At 44.0% G+C, this 26,525-nt stretch overlaps 1 protein-coding gene across 1 annotated transcript in view; it reads left to right on the top strand.

Moving 5' to 3' along the window:
• The window catches only part of AAGAB (alpha and gamma adaptin binding protein), a 184,343-nt gene that overhangs the window by 25,144 nt on the left and 132,674 nt on the right, over positions 1-26,525 (top strand). Inside the window, exon 2 of the mRNA XM_086958008.1 lies at positions 18,347-18,537. Coding sequence (XP_086814134.1) covers positions 18,347-18,537 — 191 coding nt within the window. The remainder of the gene's footprint in view (positions 1-18,346; positions 18,538-26,525) is intronic.

Genomic DNA, 26,525 nt, shown 5'->3' with positions numbered 1-26,525 from the left:
CACTCGGTTCAGGCCCTGCCTTTTCCAGATTCGGGGGCGTATTTTTTCTCTTCTTTCTTGTTTTCGTCCTCTCCTCTTCCCATTTGCTAGAATTTTACCTTCCAGCCAATGGGAAGAGGAGAGAACGAAAACCACACCCGAATCCCAAAATGACAATGCTTTCTCCGAGGCATTGCCGCATGACTTCGGAGAAAGATGGTGGTCCTTTCCCCCTTGCGCTGTTCTTGTTAATTTATTTTACTGTGATTGGCTGCTTAAATTTACACGTCCATCACAACAGGCATGTTCCCGGACTGTTGGAAACAGGCCACTCTTCTCCCGCTAAAAAAAAAACCCCAAGGCGCGCCGGATGACCTGAGCAATCTCCGACCCATCTCCCTTTTAGCAGCCCCTGGCAAAATGCTCGAAAAACTGATCCAACGGCAGATTAACAGCTTTATTGAAGAAAGCGGTGCCCTACATGAAACTCAATCTGGCTTTAGGGCCGGCTTTAGCACCGAGACGGCCCTCATTGAGGTTGCCGAGTCAATCAGATGGTCCTTAGATTCAGGGGCATCAGCTATGCTGGTGCTCCTGGATCTATCCGCTGCTTTTGACACGGTAGATCATAGCAGACTGCTGATTCGACTCAAGGACATTGGCCTTGGAGATAAAGCACTTGACTGGTTACACTCCTACCTCACAAAGCGGTCCCAGAAAGTGGCTCTGGGCCCCTTTTCCTCTGAACCTAAAAGCCTCTGGTGTGGTGTCCCACAGGGGTCTGCACTCAGCCCTCTGTTGTTCAATGTGTATTTGGCCCCGCTTTTCACCTTGATTGCTAAATGGGGGGTCAAGGCAATATCATACGCGGATGACACTCAATTGGTCTTCCCCTATACAGACACGTCAGAGGCAGCTTTTAGTAAAATCAGGGGCTGTCTTCGAGACGTGGCCAAATGGATGAACACTAATAAACTCAAAATGAATGCGAGCAAAACAGAGGTCTTATTTTTTGGAAATCTCAAACACCCCCCTCCAGACCTCTGGTGGCCTACGGAAATGGGCCCTGCCCCATCCCCTGGTACCCATGCAAAAAACCTAGGAGTAAGGTGGGATGAGAACCTGTCCTTCTTGCCGCATATACAACAGCTTACCGCTGGCTGCCTGCACAAACTCAGAAATTTGCGAAAATTCCTGCCCCTGCTACCAGTCGAGTGTCGAAAAACAGTTGTTCACGCAACAATCACATCACGTCTCGACTATTCTAATGGCCTTTTTCTTGGTCTGCCCAAATATGCGGTGCAACGCCTACAGATCGTGCAGAATGCGGCTGCGAGATTGATAAAACGGGTCCCTTTCAGGCAGCATATCTCTCCGCATCTGCACGAGCTGCACTGGTTGCCAGTGGCCAGCAGAATTAAGTTCAAGGTGCTTACCTTGGCTTTTAGAGCACTAAAAGGCTCTTGTCCCAACTACTTAAAACTTCGACTCCCCCGTTACCTTCAAGAACGAGAGCTCCGCTCAAACTCCCTGGTCAAACTAATTACTCCCCGTGTGAGGAAAGCTAGACTTGGAGGCAGGTCCTTTTCTGTTGGCACGGCTAAACTATGGAATACCTTGCCCCCTGTCATCCAATCTGCCACAACAGAAGCTAGCTTTAGGAAGCTCCTAAAAACTTGGCTCTTTATGCAATAATTTTGATCTTCCCCTTGACTACTCGCTCTTGGCTGTAGGACTCGCTAGCGCCGGGACACCTCACCTGAGGTAGCTGTTCGCGCTTTATAAGCATCTGTATTATTATTATTATTATTAAAGACCCTCGCTACCATTTCCTTAATTGAACTGAAAATTATTAACGCATAAGCTAGAAAATGTGTCATTCTATTCTCGCCAGTTGAGCTTGACTGGCGAGAGGAAGATCGCAGTTTATTATGGCTTCTCAAATAAATTATTGAACCCTTTCAAGAGACTCCGCGTCTTCCTCACTACAATGTCACGTCTTTTCACTAATGTGCGCGTTCAAACAGTGTTTACATCATCTGTTCCTGCGCCGGAAGAGGTCCGTCAAAAAGGTCCTCCAAGACGGAAGTAAACACGCATGCCATGCTCTTTGGGCCGTAAACGGTAGTAGATGCTTTCCGCTCTGAGCTGGAAGTGCACAGGCGTGCGCGATGTGGGCATGCGCTGTGCTCAGGTCTTAAGATGGAGGGTAGCCGTTGGTATTACAGCCGGGACAAGCTACAACAGAGCCCGTCCCGCCGAGGTATTACAGCCGGGAGCAGCTGCAACAGAGCCCGTCCCGCCGAGCAGGGCTCGACGCTGATAAAGAAGGTTGGTAAGCTCTCAGTCAGCTGGGTGCTGCGGCCAGTGAAGCGCTGCTGTGTGCATGCGTCTGGAGTTAGACGTTCCTAATACTAACTCGGTGCTGTGAAAATTGTGCTGAGGCTCGGAATCCATCTGGGGGTGCGCGAGGCAAGGAGGGGAGACGGAGGCGCTGGAGCTGACTGTCGCCGGGCACTGGCCAAGTGCCCGGGCATGGCGGAGGCTCAGTCGTCGTGTAAGTGTGATTGACACGCGCTTGATGTTGGGGGGGATCTGTTTGGGCGAAATGTTGGGGAACATCTGATGATGAACGATGTCTGTGATTTGTTTTGTGGGTCTTCGCGTTCTTGGGGTTGTTGCTTTTAGGAGTATACCTCTTCCCCATGTCAAATACAAGCAGCAGATCCTCTTCCTTTGAAAGTGAACGGTGACAGCAGCGGTCGGAAAGTCTGGTATTCCACATGACTGGGGTGGAATCCGCCGATAATACGACCCCAAACATAATTAAGAGGGATATTGCAATTTTAATGTAATTGTTCAAGCCCTTTCAGCCCTGTCATAACAAACGGAAGTAGTTCTATTTGCTCCAACTGTCACCACAGGCATGATATCTTCCGATGCCGGTGTTTTTAACTTACCGGGTGAAAAGCAGCTCCTCCTGTTTAGAAAGGTGTGCTTCCTTCTGAAGAGTGCCCCGGATAGGTAGCAGGCATGATGTCTACTTGCTACTGTTAACAGTACAGTAGTAGGCAAGTCCAGTGCGGTGAGATGAACTGGGGGGTTGAGGTGCTTCTGTGCTAGACGGTTGTCCCACTGGCTCCCTCCCGCTCCATGGCAGCCCATCTCCCTCCCTCCCCCGCTCCTCAGGCCGGCCGCCATGTTACTCGTTGTGATCTGTTTTTCTGCCCTCTGTTCCCTGCTTGTGCTCGATTGCCTATGTTCCCTCGTTGAGATCAGTTTTTTCTGGCCTCTGTTCCCTGTGTGTGGCTCTGTGTGTGTTTGTGGGGGGGGGGCTCTGTGTGTGTGGGGGGGGCTCTGTGTGTGGTGGGGGGGGGGCTGTGTGTGTGTGTGCGTGGGGCTCTGTGTGTGGGGCTCTGTGTGGGTAGCTTTTTTTACGTGGCTCTGTGTGGGTGGCTCTGTGTGAGGGTGGCTCTGTGTGTGTGTGGGGGGGGGCCCTGTGTGTGTGTGGGGGGCCTCTGTGTGTGTGTGTGGGGGGGGCTCTGTGTGTGGGGGGCTGTGTGTGTGTGTGGGGGGCTCTGTGTGTGGGGCTCTGTGTGGGTAGCTTTTTTTGTAGGTGGCTCTATGTGGGTGGCTCTGTGTGAGGGTGGCTCTGTGTGTGTGGGGGGGCTCTGTGTGTGTGTGTGGGGGCTCTGTGTGTGGGGGGGGCTGTGTGTGGGGGGGGGCGATGTGTGAGGGTGGCTGTTTGTGTGTGTGGGTGGCGATGTGGGTGGCTCTTTATGTATGTGTTTGGCTTTGTGTGGGTGGCTCTGTGGGTGGGTTTTGAGATTAAGCTATTGGCATTGTAAATGACAATGCCATTTATTTATATGTTTAAAAAACAAAAACATAAATAAAAATGTTATGAGCAATGCCAATAGCTCTAACTTTAACAATTCCGAGACCATTGTAAAACACTCTACTACACACAATTTACTACGCGCTTCTACTCACTCTTTACTACTCACTCTGATATTCTCACTACTCACTCTGATATTCTCACTACTCACTCTACTACTTACTCTACAAATATCTAATACTCGATACTCACTGTACTACTAAATATCAAGTACTCACTCTACTACTAAAATACTTACTCTACAACTCTCTAATACTCCCTGCTGACTTTAGTACACAAAAAATACTCTACAGTACTCACTTTAACACTCTATTACACACTCTGCTATAACACCCTTTACTACACTCTCTACAACTCACAAATACTCACTCTTTACTACTCACTCTCAAATATTATCACTACTAACTCGAATACTTACTATACAACTCCATAACACTCTCTACTCACTGTAATACTCAATATCAACTACTCACTACTACGCACTCTACTAAATAGCATCTAATGTATAGTACTTACTGTGAGACTGTACTACACACTCTGCTACACTCTCTACTACTGAACGTTACTCACTCATAATTAGTCACTATATACTACTCACTCTTTACTACTAAAAGAAAAAACACACTTTGTATATGTAAGAGTGTGGCTGTGCATGTAAATGTGTGTAACTCTAAGACTCTTTACTACTCGCTCTTTCACTCCTTAATACTAAATATCACACTCTAGACTACTTGCTCTCTAATACTCTCTACTAATCACTCTCTACTACTCACTCTAATACTGTACTACTTACTCTACAACTCTCTAATACTGCCTAATAGATTTAGTAATGAGAAAAAATGCTGTAAGGTACTAACTAATACTCTACAAAAAACTGTCTACTACACACAACTTACTACACACTACTACTCACTCTTTACTACTCACTCCAATATTCTCACTACTCACTGTACTAGTTACACGACAAATATCTAATACTCTATACTCTCTGTACTACTCAATATCAACTACTCACTCTACTACTAAAGTACTTACTCAACAACTCTGTAATACTCCCTACTCACTTTAGTACACAAATACTCTACAGTACTCACTATAACACTCTATTACACACTCTACTACACACTCTAAACTACACTCTATACTACTCACAAATACTCACTCAAATAGTCACTCTATAATACTCACTATCAAATATTATCAATACTCACTCGAATACTTACTATACAACTCCATAACACTCTCTACTCACTGTAATACTAAATATCTACTCGCTACTACTCACTGAATTAATAACATTTAATGTATAGTACTTACTGTAATACTGTACTACACACTCTGCTACACTCTTTACTACTCAACATTACTCACTAATAATTAGTCTTGAGGTAGTGTGAGTATGAGCGGATGGGTTATTTAAAGGTGAGTACGGTCAATAAAGATAGTAGTGAGAGATCAGCATCATGGAATAATTGGTAAAGTAAGTACCAGGGAAAAGGGCAAGCAAAGAGAAAACGGTGAGAAAACGATTGTTAGAGCTGATTATAGGGCAAGGTGCTTGAAATTAGAATGCAATGTAATTAGCATTTATTTATTTGCTTGACTTGAGCCTAACAATGCTCACAAACGTTGCATATACATTACTATTACATTAAGTAAACCATAGTAATAAAACCTCCCCCATCAAATTATACAAACACATCCCTCACTTCTGTTAACATACCTATGGCTTCCCATAGCATGACAGTTACCTTGTATCGATTACAAATAAAATAAATAAATCATCAAAATACTGTACAATTTCATCCAGAGCATAAAACATAAAAAAAGTCAAACCAATTTCCTGGAATAAGAACAAGAGGAAAATATTTTACACATAGGACAATCAAGTTTAACAGATAGCTTCTTTGCTCACCATATTGTCTACTGTCACAAGAAATTTGCCCACCCTGTATCATAGTTTAATATTGCTACATTCCAAAATTAGAGCTAATAGGTCTTATGCTTAGCGGATCTGGAGATCTTTAAAAATCGGTAATACACTACAAAATGTTAAAATATGGCGTGAGCAACATGGGCAGAGATTCTCTATGATGCTCCATGATAGAATTCACACCACTGTATTTCCACCTTATACATTATGGGACCTGACCTATTCTCGGCTTCAATATCCAGCACTGGGCCTTTTGTGTTGTCATATCTTTCAAATATTGTCGTAGCTTTCCTTTTACCTCAGTATGTGTTAAATGTGCAACCTGTTGTCTCTTTCAATCTGGTATATCTGCTTGCAATGAGTAATCTCTTATATTTTTTATCTTATTTTTACTGTGACCCGCTGTAGTTCATTATGAGTAAAGTCCGAAGCCAGATTTAGAGCCTGTGACAATTCATACGTTTAAGATCCAGTGATTTCTGCCCCTCAATTGCATTTGGCATTTTAGTAGCTATCTAAATGAACCCATTGGGGATGACCATAATTTCACGCCGTAATTTTAAATTCTCTCTGAGAACGCTGTGTGAACTGCAAGGAGAGGTGCAAGTGTGAATTGAGTGGCATTGAATAACATGAGGTGAGTCTGAAGTTGCTATCCCCTGAAAAGCTACTACTGCAACATGAGTACTCACAAATTCATTGTGCATTGCTAAGGTATCAGGTGGCTTGAGGGGTGTGGCTGAGTTAGCCAAGTTGGCGGACGCTAGTCCCTGAAGCTTTGTCTGTCAGCCCGCACAACGCCATCCATCCCTGCCTGAGGGGGCTGTGCAGCGGCGGCTGTCGCGGGATGCTCGTGATTACCAGTGGCCTTTGCCATGTAACGCAACCCCACTACTGGTTCATAATGGCCCCTAGGGGCAATATGGCCGCCTCTGAGGGTGACGAGGCCCTTCTACGACCTACAATGCAAGCCTCTTGGCCCTCACGTTCTGCAGGAACCCCGCTGGCCAACCGCTACAACCACCACTGCCGACGGCACAGCCAACCTTGCTTCGACACTCATTTCGGGGCGCATGGTGTGGGTGTCCTCAGGGGACTTCTTGGCGGCTCTCCTGCACCCTCACATTGCCTACGGTCTGGCACTCCTTTCCACAGTCCCTCCAAGTGGCAGTCTCCACAACCAAACTGTGGCACTTAGCTACTTCTACTGCCCGCATGCTATGAGGACTGGGCATTTTCCCTGTGATAGGGCACCTGCTCCAACTTTTACTTTCAGATCAGTTCCAGTGCTGCCGTTAAAGCAGGGGGGGGGGCCTTGGCAACGCTCCACTGAATCCCTGGCTGCGGACCTGAGGCCTCCCCTTGATTCCTCACAAATTGGGGGCCTCTTTGACTCCCGCTACTGTTTGCTGCGGTCAAGGGCACTACTTGGTAACTACGCAACAAAACAGTTTCAGGGGGTTGCATTGACATCAACTCCCCACTTGCCTAGACACCCTCCGGGGGCGGCCAGGCACCAGCCTCTCATCCTGACCCTGGCCCCCAGGACTACATCTGTCGCTCCAGATCCTTCTGTCAATACTCTAAAGAGACTTCACCACCCTGAGTTGTCCCTACCCATTTTGGAGTGTTGAGTTCAACATCTCATGCAATACATCATATATTACAGCAGAGTGCCTGGGGGGGCGCTTCCAATACTGTAATTGTGCTACCACCTGCACCATGCTCACAGTCGACAGGGGTGGGGCTCAGAGGCCCGCACACCCAAACTGAACTTGCGCTGTAGAGTCATCACCCTGCATACTTGCCAGCTCCCATGGCCCTAATGCAAACACACCGACTTCGCAAGGCATAGGCAGGCTCCAATCGGCCGTGGCTGACACACCGCCCCATACCTAGGCTACGGAACCTCTGCATTGTCATCCCGGATATTCTTCTCTAGGGTCCTTCTCAATTGACGCCCACAGTAGATTAGGGGTCGCTAACATAGAGATTCACATGTTACAATTGAGACCTATTTCAGTGCATTAGCCTCAGACTTCATCTTCCTGCGTGATGATCACTGCAAATTCACCGACGAGGTAACGCAAGGTGAGAGCAGCTGGGGACCCTGCATCTGATTGTTCTAGACACCCAACAAACCATCTGGGAGCTGCAGGACTGTATTTACCAACTGGAGAATGGAGCTGATGACTTTGATGGTAGATCCCGCAGAAGCAATATGTGATTCATAGGCATCCCAAAGGAGTTAGAGGGCTGTGACTGTATCCAGTACCTCGAGAACTGGTTCAGATCCTTCATCCCAGACTCGGAGCTCACTACGTTTTTCACACTAGAGAGGGTTGATCTGGTGCCTACTCGCAGCCCCCGCCCCGGCTTTCACCCCTCTTCCCCCAGCCCATGCTGGCTAAACTCCTCCACTTCAAAGACGGAGACATCATCCTTCGCATGGCACTCCACTCGGGACTTTTCAAGGCTTTTTCCTGATTATAACAGAGCAGTTAAGCAGTGAAGATAGTTTTTTCTGGGGGTTAAGCTCTGGCTGTGCCAACATGGGATCCAGTACTCACTCCTATTTCTGGCTCACCTAAAGGTCATCCCGATCGGCGCTACTCATTTTGTTACTGTTCCAAAGGAAGCGTGGGACTGGGTGGAACAACAATGTGGTCCTGCAGCAGCTGATTTCAATGGCCCACCTCAGTCCCAACCTAAGTCAAGGAGAAGGAAGGACCAGAAGTCCTGCGCATGGAGCATTCAGCGTCCCTCAATAGCAACACCCCTACATCTCGATCAGATCATCGAGGACCTGCGATCTGCCCTGAGGGCAGATGTGGACTTTGCACCTAGCACTGCTATCACTAATGACGAGTAAGGCCCTAACCTCTATACCACTGATGAAGATACCCTTCTATCTGATGATTCACAAAATGGGGCTCTCGGAGCCGTTTGGTGATAGTGCTGGCAGATGCTCATAGACGATTGAGATGAACAGTTGCTTCCTGCTATGTTGTTGATAATGGCTATTACAGTCTTCCATTCATGACCATGTTATTTTGTACTCCTGTACCTGCATTTTTCGACTTACTCCTGGTCTCCCGCGCACTTCGTGGCCAGGGACTAGACCCACTACACCACATCTCTATCCCTCTTCCTTTGCTCTTGGTGCAGTTACCTGTTTCGGTCCTCTTGGGGAGGGCCAGTGGGGCTCTGCCATGCAAATCCCACCAAGACTACTTACACTTTTGCGTTTCAACCTCCATATACATGCTTTCAGCACCCCAAGGGTCGCAATGATTTCCACAGGCCCTCTCACTTTGTTTAATAGGGCTAATACTGCTTGGCATCCCACCACCACAGCTGCTCTCCACCGCCCCCCTCCCCGCCACTGTCTTCAAGTTACAAACATGATGATGTTTGGGGGTACTGTAGCTTCAGTAGGCCCCCCTTGTTTCACTCACCTATTTACTTATGGTTCCCTCCCTTACCCTACCTCAGCACAGCAGATTCACAGTATCAACCACACTTAAACACCGGGGCACAGTAAGGATAATCTGAGAGAGGGTCCCTCGCCCTTTGACCCCCGCATATTATGTCCACCATACAGTCTTCTGACACACTTCGCCTACTCACATTGAACGTGAGAGGCATGCATACTGCCAGGAAGAGGTATGAGCTATACTCCTATGTCAAATGGCGGGATGCTTTGGTGGCTCTCCCACAGGTGACCCCCAGAACGCAAACAAAAGTAGGCCGCCTGCTCAAATGCTGGAGAGGACTTGTTTATGCCACTACTTATTCAGTGTTTGCACACAGTGCCCTAATTTGGATTAGGCCCGGAGTCCCATACCAAGTTCTAGATACCACCATCGACCCCAAAGACTGCTATCTTCTCATACAAGGACACCTGGGCGGTCACCCTCTACTAATTGGCAGCAATTTTGCCCCAATACAGGACCGACTGTTTTTTTTGGGGACACCCTCTCTTCCACACTTGCTTGAAAAACCGAGTTCCCCAGGGGCCTTGGTGGGGATTACAGTTATGCACTAGATCTGCAACTCAATAGATCCTACCCTCCCTCCCTATCCCCCTTCCTCCCACCCACACAGCACACCTGCGTAACTGGGCACAACAATGGTCCCTCCTAGATGCCTAGTGAATACATACATCACCTTACTTTCAAACTATATTCATTCTACTCCATACCACATGGACTCCATGTGAGGCTTGACTGCTTCTTGTGAACGGCGTCATTGACTCCCATGCTGTCGCTTTTACTATCTAGGGCGTGTCATCTCTGATCATGACGCCCAGTACATAGACCTCCGCTGGATGTCCCCCAGGCCGGCAGTTTCGACATGGCGCCTCCAAAGTGACTGCCTGGATTACCCAGTTTTCCAGAAGGATCCAGGCGACCATAACTGAGATTCCTTTGCGGAGAACCAAAACACTGTCTCCTCAAGGACAGTGGAATGGGGTGCGTTTAAAACGGTGATGCGGGGGTCACCGCATACAACATGTAGTGAAAGTCTGCAAAACGCTAGATAACCAAATGCAGGCTACTGAGAAATGCCTTGCCCACTGAGTAAAGAGGCAGAGGCAGGACACGGAGAAGCTCTCACTGTTAGCTATAGCGAAAAGCGCCTACACTGACGTGGACTCACTTTTATGGCTCATGCAGCTAAATTCCACTGAGAGGGGCAACAGCCGCCTAGGACAAATTGTTTGGGGTCAAGGGCAACAAGTTTTCATGTGTATTTTGTCCTTGGGACAAGTAGGCCCAACCCCCTGTAGCACAAACTCTTTGGTTACCAGTACCACATTATGGATCAGGGTTCGGCACTGTCTGCAGTTAAGGCAATATTTTTGCCCATATGTTAATACTGTTCAAACTTGTATTTATGGTTCATTAATTGAAAGCCCTTATTATTAGGGTCAGCACTCAAAGTAAATGTTGTGAGCTCTGGCTGCACGACGGACAGTGGTTCCAGTATAAAAATGTGTACACAGGTTTTCAAAGTTTAGCAATAGGAGGCTATGTAAAATGCTCCCAGAATGCTCTCTGAATTGATGCAAATATTTGCAGAAGCTTGAAAGCAAGATTGATGATTCTTTGCTTTCAAAATAAAATGTTCATAAAAAAAGAAAGAAGGAAACAAAACATTTTGATAAACTACCGTAGAATTTCGGGTACTATTTCTAATAACGTGTTGATGCATGCTAATATGTCCCAAAAATATTCATAATGGAAAATTAGTATAACCAGTTTCAATAAGATAATGGGAAACAAAAATAAACAAGCATTGGCAAAGCAAGTAGGCCTGAAATTGGGGGTCAGCTTTTTCGGTCTTGCATGCGCTGCATAGGAGGACCTTTAGCTGTTGTTCTGCTCTTTTTCGAAGCACATACTCGTGCTTGTGGAGGCATCCACCTTGCGGGAGCGAGGTGGGGCGCGCCACAAGCACGAGTATGTGCTTTGAAAAAGTGCAGACTGCTCTCCCGGCTCGACATCCTTGTGCTTTCACTTTTTCCGCGGTAAGCCTGCGGGCACCACTTGCGGGCTCACCTCCTGCTCCCTACCTCATCTCCCTCTTTCTCCTAGCCCACACCTCCCTCTCTCTCCTTGCCCACTCGCTTCGTCTCCTTTTTTGAAGACCGCTTCTCTTTCATTTTATTTATTTCTTCAACCAGCGCGCAGTCTCTTGCCCTCGGCTGCTTCTACAACAGTCTCAGTTTCTTCCACCCTTTCTCCGGCGCATCCCTCCTCCCCACCGTCACAAGAATTGGCGTTGCTTCCCCTTTCGAGGCATTGCTGCAAATTTTTTAAGATAGCCGGCTCGCCCTTGTAAACAAAGAAATAGCAAACTTGCGATGCCTTTCTTAAAAATCGAATTTTCTGAAACGTGGACCTGATCTTTAGCGTCTACTGTTCGGAGACTGTGACTGCAAACGTGGCCTGGAGTTTATGGGCTCTGTGCTTTCAGGAACTTAACAGCAGTACGTTTTGCTGTCAGCCATTTTTTCTAATGTCACTTGCACTTTTATTTGTCTTTGGAAAGCATGTCTCTTCTCAGACTATTTATTTGATATCACCCTTGCTCGTTTTACCATAACTTCATAATCACAGTAGATTACCTGTTCTCCATTTTGTTGTATGTAAGGATGCACCATATTTGCGTAATTTGATTTTCAATATTTACTCAAAATTTGTGAAAATGACACTAATTTACACAAAATACAAAACCAGCATCTTTTGCTACATTTCAGCGTAAAATGCGTCCTGGTGTCCAGTTTGGACCTAAGGATGCATTTTGCGCCCAAAAATATAGCATAAAAATACAAGCGCTGCAAACCGCAGCCACTTGCTGTGTTTTTTGCATTGTTCCTCTGCTCTCCCGCTACATTTTTGCTGCGAATGGTAAAAATTAAAACAGATTTGTCCTAGGGCTCATTTCTTTGCAAAATATATGTCCGCTATTCCACATACAGGACCGAGTTGGAGGGTGTTACCCAAGGGCGGCTTCTCAAATTTTAGACCTGGAGAAGGCGTTTGATTCGCTAACGTGGCACTTCCTTTTCCAGACTTGACCCAAATTTGGTCTTGGTCCCTGGGTCCTCGAATACACGTGCCTCCTTTATACCAATCTGACCTCCTGGTTCTGTCTGGGCTGTGTCATCTCTGACCCATTCCCTGTGGATAGAGGGACCAGACAGGACTGTCCCCTTGCCCCACTGCTCTTTGCCCTCGCAGTGGAGCCATTGGCTATCCACTTACGACGCAAGGGCATTGACAGGGGCATACCCCTGGAAGACAGGGCGCATGTGGTGTCCTTGTATGCCGATGACCTCCTCCTTTATGTGAAGGACACCACATCAGATCTCACCTCTATACATGCAACGCTTGATGAATTCACACTTGCTGCAGGACTCCATGACATTTGGGACAAATCAGTAATACATCCTCTCCATCTTGATCAGCCATCTCGGTCCATCACACTGGGCTTCACGTAGGCAGAGCACAGCCATGCGCTACTTGGGGATCTGTCTCTGCCACACCTCCTCGGATGGTATTGACTGGAATTTCCGGGCGACATTACAAGATATTAAAGCACAAATGCAATTCTGGCATTCATCACCTCTTGCCTCGATAGGGAAAAGTGACCTGGTAAAAACTATCTTACCTAGCTTACTTTACCACTTCAACCCCCCCCCCCCCATGATTCCGCCGTGCCGTACTCCTTCTATCAAGAGTTAGGTTCCCTACTGGGCGATCTTATGTGGGGCAACGGATGGTATTGTGTAGCGATTAGCAAATTACAACTTCTGCTGGACTGGGGAGGGTTGTGGTCCCATCTTTTGATGCGTACTATCTCTGGGCACAATTGCAGTGGGTATCACATTAGACAGATGGCAGCTAACGTTGGAGAGACCTGCAGCATGGACAGAGTGATGACCTCCCCCGCTATCTATCGCCTCCTACTTACTATAACACCACCTACTGCCTCACCACTCATACAGGTGACTGTGGCCCGCCCCGCTTGGTGCGTATACACCACATGTCCCCCAAATCTCTGGCTTATGCCCTAGCCCTACTCCTGATTGTACTCCCCAAATTTCCCAGGTTCTATTCAAGGCTTGACCTGGCCCCTAGGACAGAATGCTCGCTCCACACAGCAGGATCCATTTATCATGGTGGTCAATGTCTCTAATTTGAACAATTAGTGACAGAGTATGGTTTACCCCTGGGACAGTTTCTCTTGCACCACCGACTCACACTTACAATACCGTATGGAATGAGACGATGACCGTATCCGTGATGCACCCTGGCCTGCAAACGATTTTAACAATGGAGTCTGGTTGTCCTATAATTACTTGGCTCTATAAACCCATACAGGAGCTCAGCGGCGGCATGAGCTCAGCGGCGGATTCTACGATGTGGCAGAGGAGCGTCGCCCCCACCTCAAAAATAAGAAAAATAAAACTTTAATAAAAGCGGTGTAAAACCAGTTTTATTATAGTTTTATTTTTCTTGTGCTGAGGCTTGGGGGTTGGGCCAGGGTGATGACAGGCTGGAGGGGGAGTGGTGGGAACGGCCTTCACTGCGCAAACCTACATGCTCTCTCTAACCCGAGCGGCATTGCTGGGTTGGAGAGAGCAGGCATTTGCTCCCAGTCTGTTTGGGAAGGCAAATCATCGGTGCTCAGGCCAATCATGAAGCGGTTCATTCATGAGAGCAGCTTCAGGATTAGACCTAGGGCAGTATGGTAGCCGGTGCCTGACTGCAGTGGAGAGGAGAGGAACAGAAGAGCGCAATCCTGGTGGACAGCAGTAAGTTCATTTTTATTTGTCTCCGACCCCGCTCCCATACACTCTTTTCTCAGAGTTCTAACAACAGTAATGATGATCTTACCCCATATGGACTCAACGTCATCAGCTACACACAGTTCTATCCTCACCTCCCCTCCACCCTACATACAGGTAAAATTCACTGCACAGCTTCCTCTTAACAAATTTTACCCTGTCTTGCTCTTATCTCTCTCCTACCATGGATATTGTGGATAGATAGAATCCTGATGTGCCCCCCACCCCCTGAAAAACTGAAAAAGCCCTCTCCCACATGTACCCCCTCTTTCCCCAGTTACTAAGTTCAACCCGTATTTTTGACAGGCTAGCAATAGCATACATAACAATGAGAGTACTTAACAAGTATGAATTTTCACATTCTATTTCCATGCCAGATTTCCATATTATGTACTTCTTGACATGTCTCATCCACTCTGTATGGAAAAGTTCCTAATTGTCCTATCATACTGCCGACTGTATCTTTTTTTATAGTGGGTCTTTAAAATGAATAAAACAGATAAAAAAAGAAAGGTACCCGATGGCTTGTTGTTTTAAGGGTCCCCTTATTTTTGAACTAGGATTGCTGCTTCCAGAATACACTGGATTGTTATATGAAAGCTCGGAGCTGGAAAATAGTGTCATCTGATAACTGTAGTGATAGGTAAGCACTATAGGAACAACTACTGAGAGTTGATGACCCGGTAAGAAGTCATTGAGAGGTGAGTCAGGCCTCGAAAAATCTACTTGCCCACTCACTATGTCGAGTCAGAGTTTATCAAGTCGAGCTATTTTTAGCACCTACTCCTCCCGTTCTGGTGAGTGAACTTAAGCTGGAAGGAACAGATTTTCTGTTCGTTCAGAAAGTGAATGTGCAATAAAAACACCTTAAAATCTAGTTTTTATTTTGACAAATTTGCTGTCTGTTCACGGACAGAGGTCAAATGACCATTTGTATGTTTTTTCAAATTGTTGCTCTATCTTGGAAAATGGTGTTTACTTTTCTTTCTCTAATTACAGTTACAGGTTTTTGTTAAGTGATCTGTCTGACAATCATTGTGAAATAAAAGTCTGTAAGATGTCAGTTTTTTTCGTTAAACAGCTTATAAATGAATAGAAGAAGCATTTCAAAATTTATCAGGCGTTAAACCTTTTTTTTTTTATTCAGAAGTGTGATGTAAGTAAATAAAGATTTAAATAGGATCAAAACAAATAAGAACACTTTACTTGGTGATGTGCAAATGACACATATTTGCAGAGACTCGATTTCCCAAGAGTGTACACTATATAGTTTATCAGTAAAACCATATGTCCGTGGGAAATGTTGTGGCCATGTCAATGGATTATCTGCTGATGGCAAACAAGTGTGCTACCACTTCATGTTTTAGGTATGTATTTATTGAAAGTGATAGTTTTTAAACATGATTTGAGAAACATTCCTGCCCCACACTTGATGACAATGCGATTAATGAACTAAGAGACAAGTCATCGGGCATGAATATCCTATATGTGTCTAGATTTTTATTATATATATATATATATATATATATATATATATATATATATATAGCTTTCGGTTTTCACTGATTTTTACAGATAAATATATAGATGCTGTATTTATTTTCAAAAGCGGAAAAATAGAGAAAATTGTGCTATTTGTGAGTGACTCTCCTTGTTGTCCTTCATGAAATACAGACCAACTGCTGAGCTGATAGACACCATGGTGATTTAATAAAATTTAAAAACAGGATGAAATTCCCTTAAATACAAGCATATGTTAATATATATTTGTATATAATTCTAATATTTACCTGTCGCTTTTGTATTTTGTTATATTTGTCTCCTTAATATGCTAAAACGTGCCATGCATCAAATGATGAGAGCATGTTTAAAAGTTAGTTAAATGTGTGAATATACCATCTAACAACTCCATTTATTCTCAGAACATAAAATAAATATGGATAAATATCAATAAAATGGCCAAAAAATAAATCTGAATAAATGCAGACGGAAATGTTCAAAAAATACCATAGAACTGGGAGCCCTAATTATATATGACGCTTAAGTTTAGACTATTAAATCAAACAAAAGTGATTTTTTGTACAGCAAACATGCTGAACTTGCGCATTTGAAGGTGCTCTCTTATGTGATAAAGGCGGCCCAGTGAATTAAAATACATGCCCAGGATCCTATAATTTGAAACCAGTTCATGGGTCAAGAGCATTATAATTAGGTTGAGTTGATTATTTAAGTCACTACACCTGCAGGTCTAGTAAAAGTTTTATGATTTTTTTTAGGCCTGTGAGTGCTTGTGAGACAAGTACCTGGGTAGGAGTATGTACGAGCAGAATACTGGAGAAGAGCTTGTAAGGTGGGTCTTGAGAGGTGCCAGTGATGCAGTTACCTGATGAAGAAGGTAGTGGCATGAATACTAGCATAAGTTTAATGACTGGTATGTACTGGAAAAGACCAGGGGGTTCAGTATCGGAGAAAGTGAGATGTGTACCTAGTAAAGGTGCTCATGAGCAGTGAATACCAAGAGAGGACCCACTGGAGATATGAACTGGGTAGGAGCTGGAGAGATGAGTTCCAAGGTTGGGAGAGAGTCGAGAAAGAGGTGCTAAATAAGTACGCAAGAGCTAGTTTAAAGAGACTAATCCTAGGGAAGGGTGAAGTGCTTTTTTGACTGCCCAGAGGGTAAATATGATATTTTATGGCCTTTTCAGGCATGAGGAGCAAGTACTATATTTAAACTATTCTTTATTCAATTGGGTAATCACTATTACTTGTGCTCTCCTTCTGAGGGAGCATGTTTGCAACCGTTTAATACCTATATTGTCCTGACTTGTGTCCGACTTCCGGTACATTCCTTGGCACAGGAAGTGATGTTTAGTTAATTGTATATAGGACCTTCTGCTTCAGTGTCCTCTCTCACCACTTGACAAGAAGGTGGTGCAGTTTGCGTATCAGGGACTGGAGGTAATGATAGGCAGCTAGTGATGGTGGAGCTAATGAGATCATCTCTGGTGATACCCATGAAATAAAAATGCATACTGTGAGCATTATAAACAGCCACATATTGTTACATTTTACAAACCTCTGTACACGCTTTTATATTAGAACCATTGTCAGTCATGCAAGCTAAGCTTACAGCTCACTGCGTTTCTTTAGGGAGCCCTGCCTAACAGTATGGAATTTACATTAACGAACCATATATTCAAGTTTGAACATCTTACACCTAAATCTACTTGTCTTGGCATCAAACAGTACTCTTACCCACATTTATATTGTAGAACTGTAAACTGGCAGACAAATGGCTTGTGCTGCAGAAGATTGAGTGTACTTGTTTATGGGACAAAATTAAAATGAAAACTTGTCACCAAACAAAATGTCCTGGGCATGGTGCGATAGGAATTCTCTACCCTTGTAAGTGGAGGTTCTTATAATTGTGAATCTACATCTTGTAATGACATTTTCCCCTCCCTATCTCAGATTTGACAATAGGTCTTTTGGTGGTTGGGGGTTGGGGGGGGGGCTTATCTCTCTGAAGGATTTGGTTTTGTTATTTAATATTGAAGTGTTTTCTATTTTCTTCCATCATACCCCCATTGTATCCTGGTTCTCTTCTTATTTGCTCCCCTCCTCCAATTCCCTCACTTTTTCCTGTTTAGGTGACGGTTCTCAGGGCTGAATGCTATAACGTACTTTATGGAAACACACGACATTTGCATTATATAACTTTTCTTTGTGAAGTGTTTTCCTTCTTTGCATTGTATGCATTTGCAGAATAAAACTTTAAAAAAAGAATTAATACCTGAGACCGGGATGCCGATTTTAAAATTGCTATTAGCAAATGAAAATAAGTGTAACACACTTAAACTGGCAAACGCGTTTCCCCTCATCAAATCCTGGCCAGGTCACTAGAATCATTCAGCTGATATGCAACAACAACAACAGAATTGGGGAGCCAACATTGAAAACCCTTGGTGGCAGATAAAGTGAGGGAGGAAAGAAGCCTTAAATGCTTTTGGTGAAGCTGAAATCCAATCTGAAGTGTTAGTTCTTAGAGGTCTCGCTTTATCTCTCGGCGTTGTATGGCTCACACTTTGAAGTCTGCTTTAAAATGATGTACTCAAGGACACCGAAATTCCATATTTATGCTCACTAAGCATGCACTGTTGGTTTTTGTTTTCTATAGAAATCACTGGAACTAAAGATTTGCTTGCGACAGAGCCTGAAACTGAAAAAGTGAGATTGTATCCCTGGACGATAGACAACAAATACTACTCTGCTGACATAAACCTGTGTGTTGTAGCCGATCGATTTGCAGTAACCTCCAAGATTGCGGAGTCTGTCCAAGCTTTTGTTGTTTACTTCGACAGCACAATAGTAAGTAATAAACGTGTATGCCATTGTGGTATATGTTCATGAATAGAGCATTGCGGTGCATGGGTGCCTTTTATTAACAGCAGCAGGTCTACAGATATCATCCATGCAGCAAGAGCGGAATCCTATAACATTCACCCCCTACTTGCTGTTTTTTTCTAAAACCATGTTTCCATCTATTGTTAATATATATAGGAAGGAAGTGAGTTTTCATAGCTTAAGAAGCGCCTTGAGACCCTCCGGGTGAGTAGTGCGCTATATAAATGCTGTGATTGATTGATTGATTAAGAAGCACGTTAGAATGAGAAATCTATCTACCATGAATGAACTGTAACTAGGGTATTTACGGGGAGAAGTAGTATTTTTATTTTAAGTATACAGATTCCTAGATGTTAGGCGGTTATTTTTGGTGTCGTGAAGAAAGATGTGCTAGATTTTTTTTTATGACGTTTGCAAACCAAGTTAGAGTCTATATTCTGCTAGCCTATCATACTACATTTGGCTAAACAACAGTGGAGTCGTTTCTTTTTTATTAATGACAGCAAAAATGCGTGGCAATCTTTTCTTAAAGTGACATTCTGTCAAAACCGTAATTGTTAGGAAGGGGTCCATATAGAGAGTTGCAATTGTCCAAGATGGCGTACTTAACGGGCGAAAGTGGTGCGGTCCATTCCGCACGCATCCGTCGCACTGCTGAGTATCGGGATTGTCCCTTTCATTAAGTTGAGCTTTGTTATCTTGTCAGTATACATCTCGTCAACCATTGTTAATCATCCGTCTTCATCCAAATCTTAAACCATGTATTTAAGACCACTACAGAGACTGCATAGTTCCACTTGAATGTTTTATTTATCATTTTCAAATGCCACCTGGCGTCATCTTCACTTTTACAAGCAGCACGTGTTCACAAAGCATCCATATAGAGCAGGTACTTTACAATCCACCCAATGCATTTCGAACCTTATCTGGTTCTTCGTCAGGGGTTACTACAAGAATGAAAATGAAAAAAGTGACTATGTCATATATGCGATAAACTTATTGCAAAATCATACAAACGATCTGTGTTTCCTTAATTACCCACCCTCGTTGTTGTCATGATTATTACACAGAAACTACCCAAATTTTTCAATCCAAATGTCAATGCCTCTTACAAAGAACGTCCCTTAACAAGAACAGTTAACGGGATTTGACTATATAACGGTGAAAAGCAACCGAGTTCAGTCAGAGCGCAACTGGAAAGAAAAAGACGTAGCGCCAAAATGTGGCTTTAAAGGTAAAATGTGAGGAGGCTTACGCTTATAACTGAATGGGCCGTTACTTAGTAGAATCCTAGGGGAGGTAGCAGGAGAGAGTAATAGAGCATTCACGTCATTTTTTAACTGTTCTTGTTAAGGGACGTTCTTTGTAAGATGCATTGACTAGATATTTATGATGACCAGTGCCCACTGTCAGGTAGAACTGTTCATCATTTGGATTGAAAAATTTGGGTAGTTTCTGTGTAATAATCATGACAACAACGAGGGTGGGTAATTACATACAATACATGGTTTAAGATTTGGATGAAGACGGATGATTAACAATGGTTGACGAGATGTATACTGACAAGATAACAAAGCTCAACTTAATGAAAGGGACAATCCCGATACTCAGCAGTGCGACGGATGGGTGCGGAATGGACCGCACCACTTTCGCCCGTTATGTAAACTTCTGTGAGTTGGGACGGCTCACAGTTCCGACCGCACGCACATAATTGAGGAGTTCTTGTTTAAAAGTCGAAAATCAACTCGAAGGGGAGGTGTGCACTCGTGTACTTTCTAAATTGTTTTGTACTTGGCGTACTGCCAGTTTGAGATGGTACTGTTTTAGGAAGACTTATATTTTTCTTTATCTAGAAGCAGCTATTAGAAACTTCGGGTAAATATGAAATTTAAACGGGTGCCGATATAGCAGAGCTATTGGAGAAATCCGTTGCTCTTATTGAATTTGATTGAGAAGTTTCATACAGTAGCACCAAATCTGGGAGCTATTAAATGTTACTCATCTTGAAATAAGTGTGGGGCCAGAATAAATGTGCTATTAACTCGTATTCAATTTACCCATATTTTGCAATAAATCTTTGAACATGCAGTCTTGGGTCGTGTGGCTTTCGAAGTAACCTGCCTTTATTTCTTAACCAATTGAGTGCACTTGACGAACCGTTCAAGTCAAGCGCACTACATGCACTTGACTTGAAAAGTTTGTCAAGTGCACTTAAGAAGAAAATCCTTCTGGCGTTTGTTCGCACTAGATGGCTTTTCTTTTTTTAAAAGAATGACTGAATGAAAGAGCAAAGCTTCTCCCCACATACCAACATAATTTCATTTCCTCAATCACTGTGATGTACAGTAAGCAGTGTGCTGATGTCATGGTGATAGAAAGTGAAACCAGTCTGCTTCTATAAGAAGTACCTCTCAATATAGCATCCTTGCTTTGGGATCATTTTAGGACTACGAACCCTAAGCAGGGATTCCACCCCTAGATTACCAGGGAGTGGGAAATAGGCCATCCAGGCAAAAGTAAGTGCTACCGCCCCATATTTTATAAAATAGAATAGTCTTTCCGCCCACTCCTCCACCCGGGGGCGGGGGGAATTATTGGTGTGCATCCCCGGGGAGGAGGTAGAACACCAGGTAATGGCGGAGTGGGAAAACGGGCATAAAAGTGTTCCCTCCAATTAAAAAAAATGGTAGTCTATCAGCTTTACCTCAATGCCTGCTAACACCAGGGATATGGGTGGGGAGGCAGCACACCCAGGTAACCGGCCTGACATCCACCCCAAGTTGGTCCTACAGTATTTCTTCCTCCTGTGGCAGAGAAAGCCCACTACATCCAGGCACGTAAAAAAAAAAAGCATTGCCAAAGCCAATAGGTTTCGCAATGGCTTTGCTTTCGGAAGTACTGCAGGAATCGCCCCCTCCCTCCTCACCTCCAATCCCCCCTGGCTATGGGGGCGAACAGAAACAAACCTCCCTTACCTGTCTGCACCTCTTCCACAGCCAGTTACGGCTGTGTGGGTCATGGGTGGCATGGGAAGGGGCGGGGAAGAAAGACTACACAGACAACAGGGAGGGAGGTGGGAGCAAAAGGAATGGTGCTGGAAAAAAAGACTGCACACAGACAAATGGGGAGTGGGTGGGAACAAAGGAATAGGGACAACGGGAGAGGGGAGGAGAAAAAAGAAAACACAGACAATGGGGGAGGGGGCGGGAGCCAAGAATACTGACAATGCGAGGGGGCGGGAAGAAAGACAACACAGATAACAGGGGAGGAGGGGGAACAAAGGGAATAGGGACAACAGGAGGGGGCAGGAAAGAAGACAAAACGGACAATGGGGACGGGACGGGCAGGAGCAAAGGGAACAAGGACAACGGGAAGGGGGGAGGAAAGTAAAAAGATGACTGGACTAAAGAATCAGAGGTAGAAGAAAAAGTAGTGCGGGTACAAAAACATATGACCCGTATCGAAAGGATCGATGCAGTAGGGGCACACGCCAGGGCGGAAACTAAACAGCCTCAAGGCGGGACAAGTGTACTCTATCCACGAACCAAAACTATGGCATTTACAAAGGCAGACCAAGTAATGAATCAAAAGCGGTGCATGTGTGGTGGATGTCTTCTAACTTCCCAGAGATATTACAGCATGCCTCGCAGAGCAGCGCATGTGCGCTGCCTCTAGGTTCGACCTAAAATGGGGTTGGTGTCTGTACACATCAGGCCATACCCCTACCCCCTCCTAAAGCCCATATAGCCTTTCTGTCCCACTCTAGGAGAAAGATTGGAGGATTTACTCCAAGTCTAACCCTGGTGGGGCAGAAAGCCCACTTGATACAAGGATTATTTAAAAAACAATCATCGCTAAAGCCCCAACAATATTTCTAACCCCGGGGCCTGGAGCAGGCCTATCCCCCTGGAAAGAGAGGAAATTGTGATTCTTCTGGGCGTAATGCTCCGACTAATTTAAAATAATGTGATGATCTTTCTGCCCTATTGGGAGGCATAATATGGGTGTGTACCACCAGTTCCCCCATCTCCACTGGGGGAGGTGTAGGCTGCGGAGGCGGGAAGGGGACAGAAAGTTCCTGCAACACCAATGACAATATAAAAAGAAGAGGGCGGCATGCCAAGTCATCAGGCTGTCTCTTCCCCCCCCCCCCCCCCCCCCCCTGCCGCCAAGTCATCAGGCTGTCTCCCCCCCCCCCATAACCAGTCAAAGAAGAGGTGAAATACAAAGGTGGCAGTAAATTGCTCCAGGTATTGCCATTATACAAAAGAATGAGAGACAGTCGTTCTTCGTTATGTGAAGGATGTGACAAATATTAGCCAAAGCAGAATGCAGGTGTTTGGCGGTATAGTAGCATCTGAACAGTTTTTAGGTCTCGCCTATGCAGCACTTGCGCTGTCTCTTCGAGACATGCTGTATTCAGGATATGTTCATAAAGCTCTGCCCACTCTAAGGCCATCTTTTTAATTGGCTCTTGACCCTGTCCTTTGTAAATGGTGGCTTTTCATTAGTCAATAGGCTTAGTAGTCCCTCCTTAGTACCACCCTGTCTCTTCTTGTAACCTTCCATGAGGCCACGCCCTGTTACATGTGTTGTCACTCCCTAGGTCTTCTTTACAGCCTCAAGGCACTATTTTCTTATAAGGCTTCAGGTAGAACACCCATGGTGGTCCTAACCTAGGCTGGTAGTGGTTACTTCACTCGGGAGAACATCTCACATTTATACGAGACCATCTATTAATTTCCCTTCATCAGCTCCACACAGAGTACAACCTAATCCGGAATTAATATAGTAATTGTTTTGTCACATTTCAAAACTACTAATTTTAAATATGGACATAGCTACTTGAATGTACTTGTGGTAGTTTTGCTTGCAATGCATTATGGGGAAGGTGAATTTTCCATATCTTCTGCAAGGTGCAGTACCATATGTGGCCAAAAGAGGTCTGCAAGGACTTCTGTTGGCCACATATGGTACTGCGCCCTGCAATATGTCTTGGTTAAAAAAAATGGTATTATAAACCAGTAACTCCAACAAATTCTAGACTGATTACATTTCCAATGCAATAGATCTCGCATTTGTTAAAGTTAGAGCAGTTGTTGTTGAAAATGACAATGTCTTTTTTATACTATTGGCAAGCGTGCTTTGCAAATATAATATCTCCACTGCAAATCCCAACAAAAGTAAACTTTCCACCCATCTTTTTAATTGGCTCCTGTCCCTGTCATTTGTAAATGGTGGCTTTTCTTTGTTCAATAGACTTCAATAGTTTTCTCCTTGCCTTGTCTCTTCTTGGAACCACCCATGAGAACATCCCCTTTTACACATGTTCCTACTCCCCAAGTTTTAATTACAGCCTCAGAGCACTGCTTTCTTAAAAGGCTTCAACAGGACACAAGCTTGGTCCTCAGTAAGGCTGGCAGTGGTTATTTTACTCACTAGCACATCTCACTTTTATGAGACCTTCTATTAATTTCCCTTCATCAGCTCCACACAGAGTAGAACCTAATCTGGAATTAATATAATAATTCTTTTGTCACATTTCAAAGCCACTAATTTTATATATGGACATAGCTAGTTGAATATACTTGTGGTACGATCTTGCATGCAGTACATTATGGTTTAGGGTGGATTTACCGTATCTTCTGCAGGGTGCAGTACCGTATGTGGCCAAAAGAGATCCCCAGGACCTCTTTTAGCCACATATGGTACTGCACCCTGTAACATGGCTCGGTAAAAAACATTGGCATGTATAATGCCAATAACTCCAACTTTGCAGTGTGCAGTACTATATGTGGCCAAAAGAGGGTTCATGGGACCTCTTTTGGGCACACATGGTAGTGCACCCTGCAACATGACTAGGTAAAAAAAGACATTGGCATTTATAATGCCAATAACTCCAACTCCAAAAAATGCATAACCGATTGCGTTTTCAATGCAATAGGTCCCGATGTTGACATTGAAAATGAGTGTTTTTTTGCTTTTGCTTTTTTATACCATTAACAATAACACCGAGTACAACCTAATCTGGAATTAATATAAGAATTATTTTGTCACATTTCAAAGCTATTCATTGTATATATGGACATAGCTATTTGAATGTACCTGTGGTACTGTCTTGCATGTAATGCATTATGGGTAGGGTAGATTTACCATATCTTCTGCAGGGTGCAGTACTATATGTGGCCAAAAGATGTCCCATGGGACCTCTTATGGCCACATATGTTACTGCTCCCTGCAGCATGTCTAGGTTAAAAAAAATTGCCATTTATAATGCCAATAACTCCAACAAATGTGAGGGCCGATTTGCATTAGGTCTCGCATATAGAGCTGTTGGCGTTGAAAATGACAATGTTTTTTACTGTTGCTTTTTTATAACATTGGGGATAGAGCTATTTAAATATAAGAACTCTACTGCAAATAAAAAAACGAAAGTAATAAACATTGTTTTTTTCAACGTGAACTGCTCTAATTTTAACAAATGCGAGACCGATTGCAAGGTAAATGCTTATTGACTATACTTAGGGTACATACAGAGTGCTTTAACAGACCGGGTTTGCTAATGGGGAGCAAATATAAAAACGGGGGAATATGCTGCAGAATTTATTGATGCTCAAGAAAAGACAAGCAACTCCATTTTGAATAATCTGAAGGTGGTTAAGATGAGATTTAGGTAGGCCAAATAGCAGAGTGTTGCTAGTGCAATCACGCTATTGTGGTAGCCTGGACTACTTTTTTCAGGAACTAGAAAAGAAGAAATCGAATAATATTTTTAAGGTCTTTTAATTAAGAAAAAAAAGAAGCAAATTTGGATTTATGGGGTAGAACTATCAATTTGGATTTGAAGATGACCACCAAGTTCCTAGCTAAGGGAACCTGTAAAGGGGCTGCACTTAAATCAGCTGGTCACCAGTTGGTGTTACAAGCCGGATGAATGCAAAAACCTGAATTTCTGTTTTGGTAGAATTGTGGTTCATCCATATGGTAGGCATACAACCACTAAGTTAGGATTGGGTTATTGCATCTCGGCAATGTGAAGACTCAAAATGTGCAGAAATGTGTGAGTTTAGAGATTCACTCATTTTTTTATCAACTCGGAGAAGAGAAGCTGGGACGTAATTGGATAAAGGGCTTGGCTTCGATCCGCTGGCATTTTTTTTAATATATATGAGTCACTAGCAGGGCTTATTTCCAAGATTTATGTATATACCTGGCGGTAAGTTTAAGATCACATAACAGTGCCAATAATGTCAGATCGCTTCAAAGGCAAAGATCCAGCAGTGAGACAGAAGTTATGCAAGAAGTCATTTTTGTCAATTCGGCATCTTCTTTTCTTGGAATGACGTTAGAGAATGTTAACGCCAAAGAGGAAGGCGTATTGATATAGGACAAATCTTAATAAATTGGGGGACCACACAAAGTTTGGAAGGTTTTGGGAATGTTGCTAATTTGTCTCCTGAAAGAAATCAGAAAGAATGTTGCCTAGAAACTGGAAAGGGTGGCAAGTTATATTGTAGCTGTCGGGAGATGAATAGGCTATTAAAATGTTATAGATAGTCTTTGTTAGGGGCCTGTTGGATGTGGCTACCATAATTAATTTGAATAATGCTGATGGGTGTGAAGGAGTCTAGTAAAGCCTTACATATTGTTATATTGAAAACAGTGACGCCAGAGTCCGGGTCGGAAATAAAAATGAGAGGTATCTGAGCAAGAAACTTGATAACCGTATTAGCTGATAAATGTGACTATGCTGCTCTAGGTCGTTGTTTATTAATCGGTAGTAAATAAAGACCTCTTCTGTTTTAAATATTATTAACTGTGTATCTTGCTTTGTAATGTTCAGCCCACTTTACATTACCTATGATTTGAAGCAATGCTGATGAGCTTCTCTGCAAAGTTTGCAATTCTTGGGCACTTCTACTTTGTCACTGCTCAGCGTGGTAGTCGATCAG

The sequence above is a fragment of the Lissotriton vulgaris genome, chromosome 2_1 (genome assembly GCF_964263255.1).
Source record: "Lissotriton vulgaris chromosome 2_1, aLisVul1.2, whole genome shotgun sequence".
Taxonomy (NCBI): domain Eukaryota; kingdom Metazoa; phylum Chordata; class Amphibia; order Caudata; family Salamandridae; genus Lissotriton; species Lissotriton vulgaris.
The sequence above is the reverse complement of the archived record's forward strand: the minus strand, read 5'-3'. Positions and strand labels throughout refer to the sequence as shown.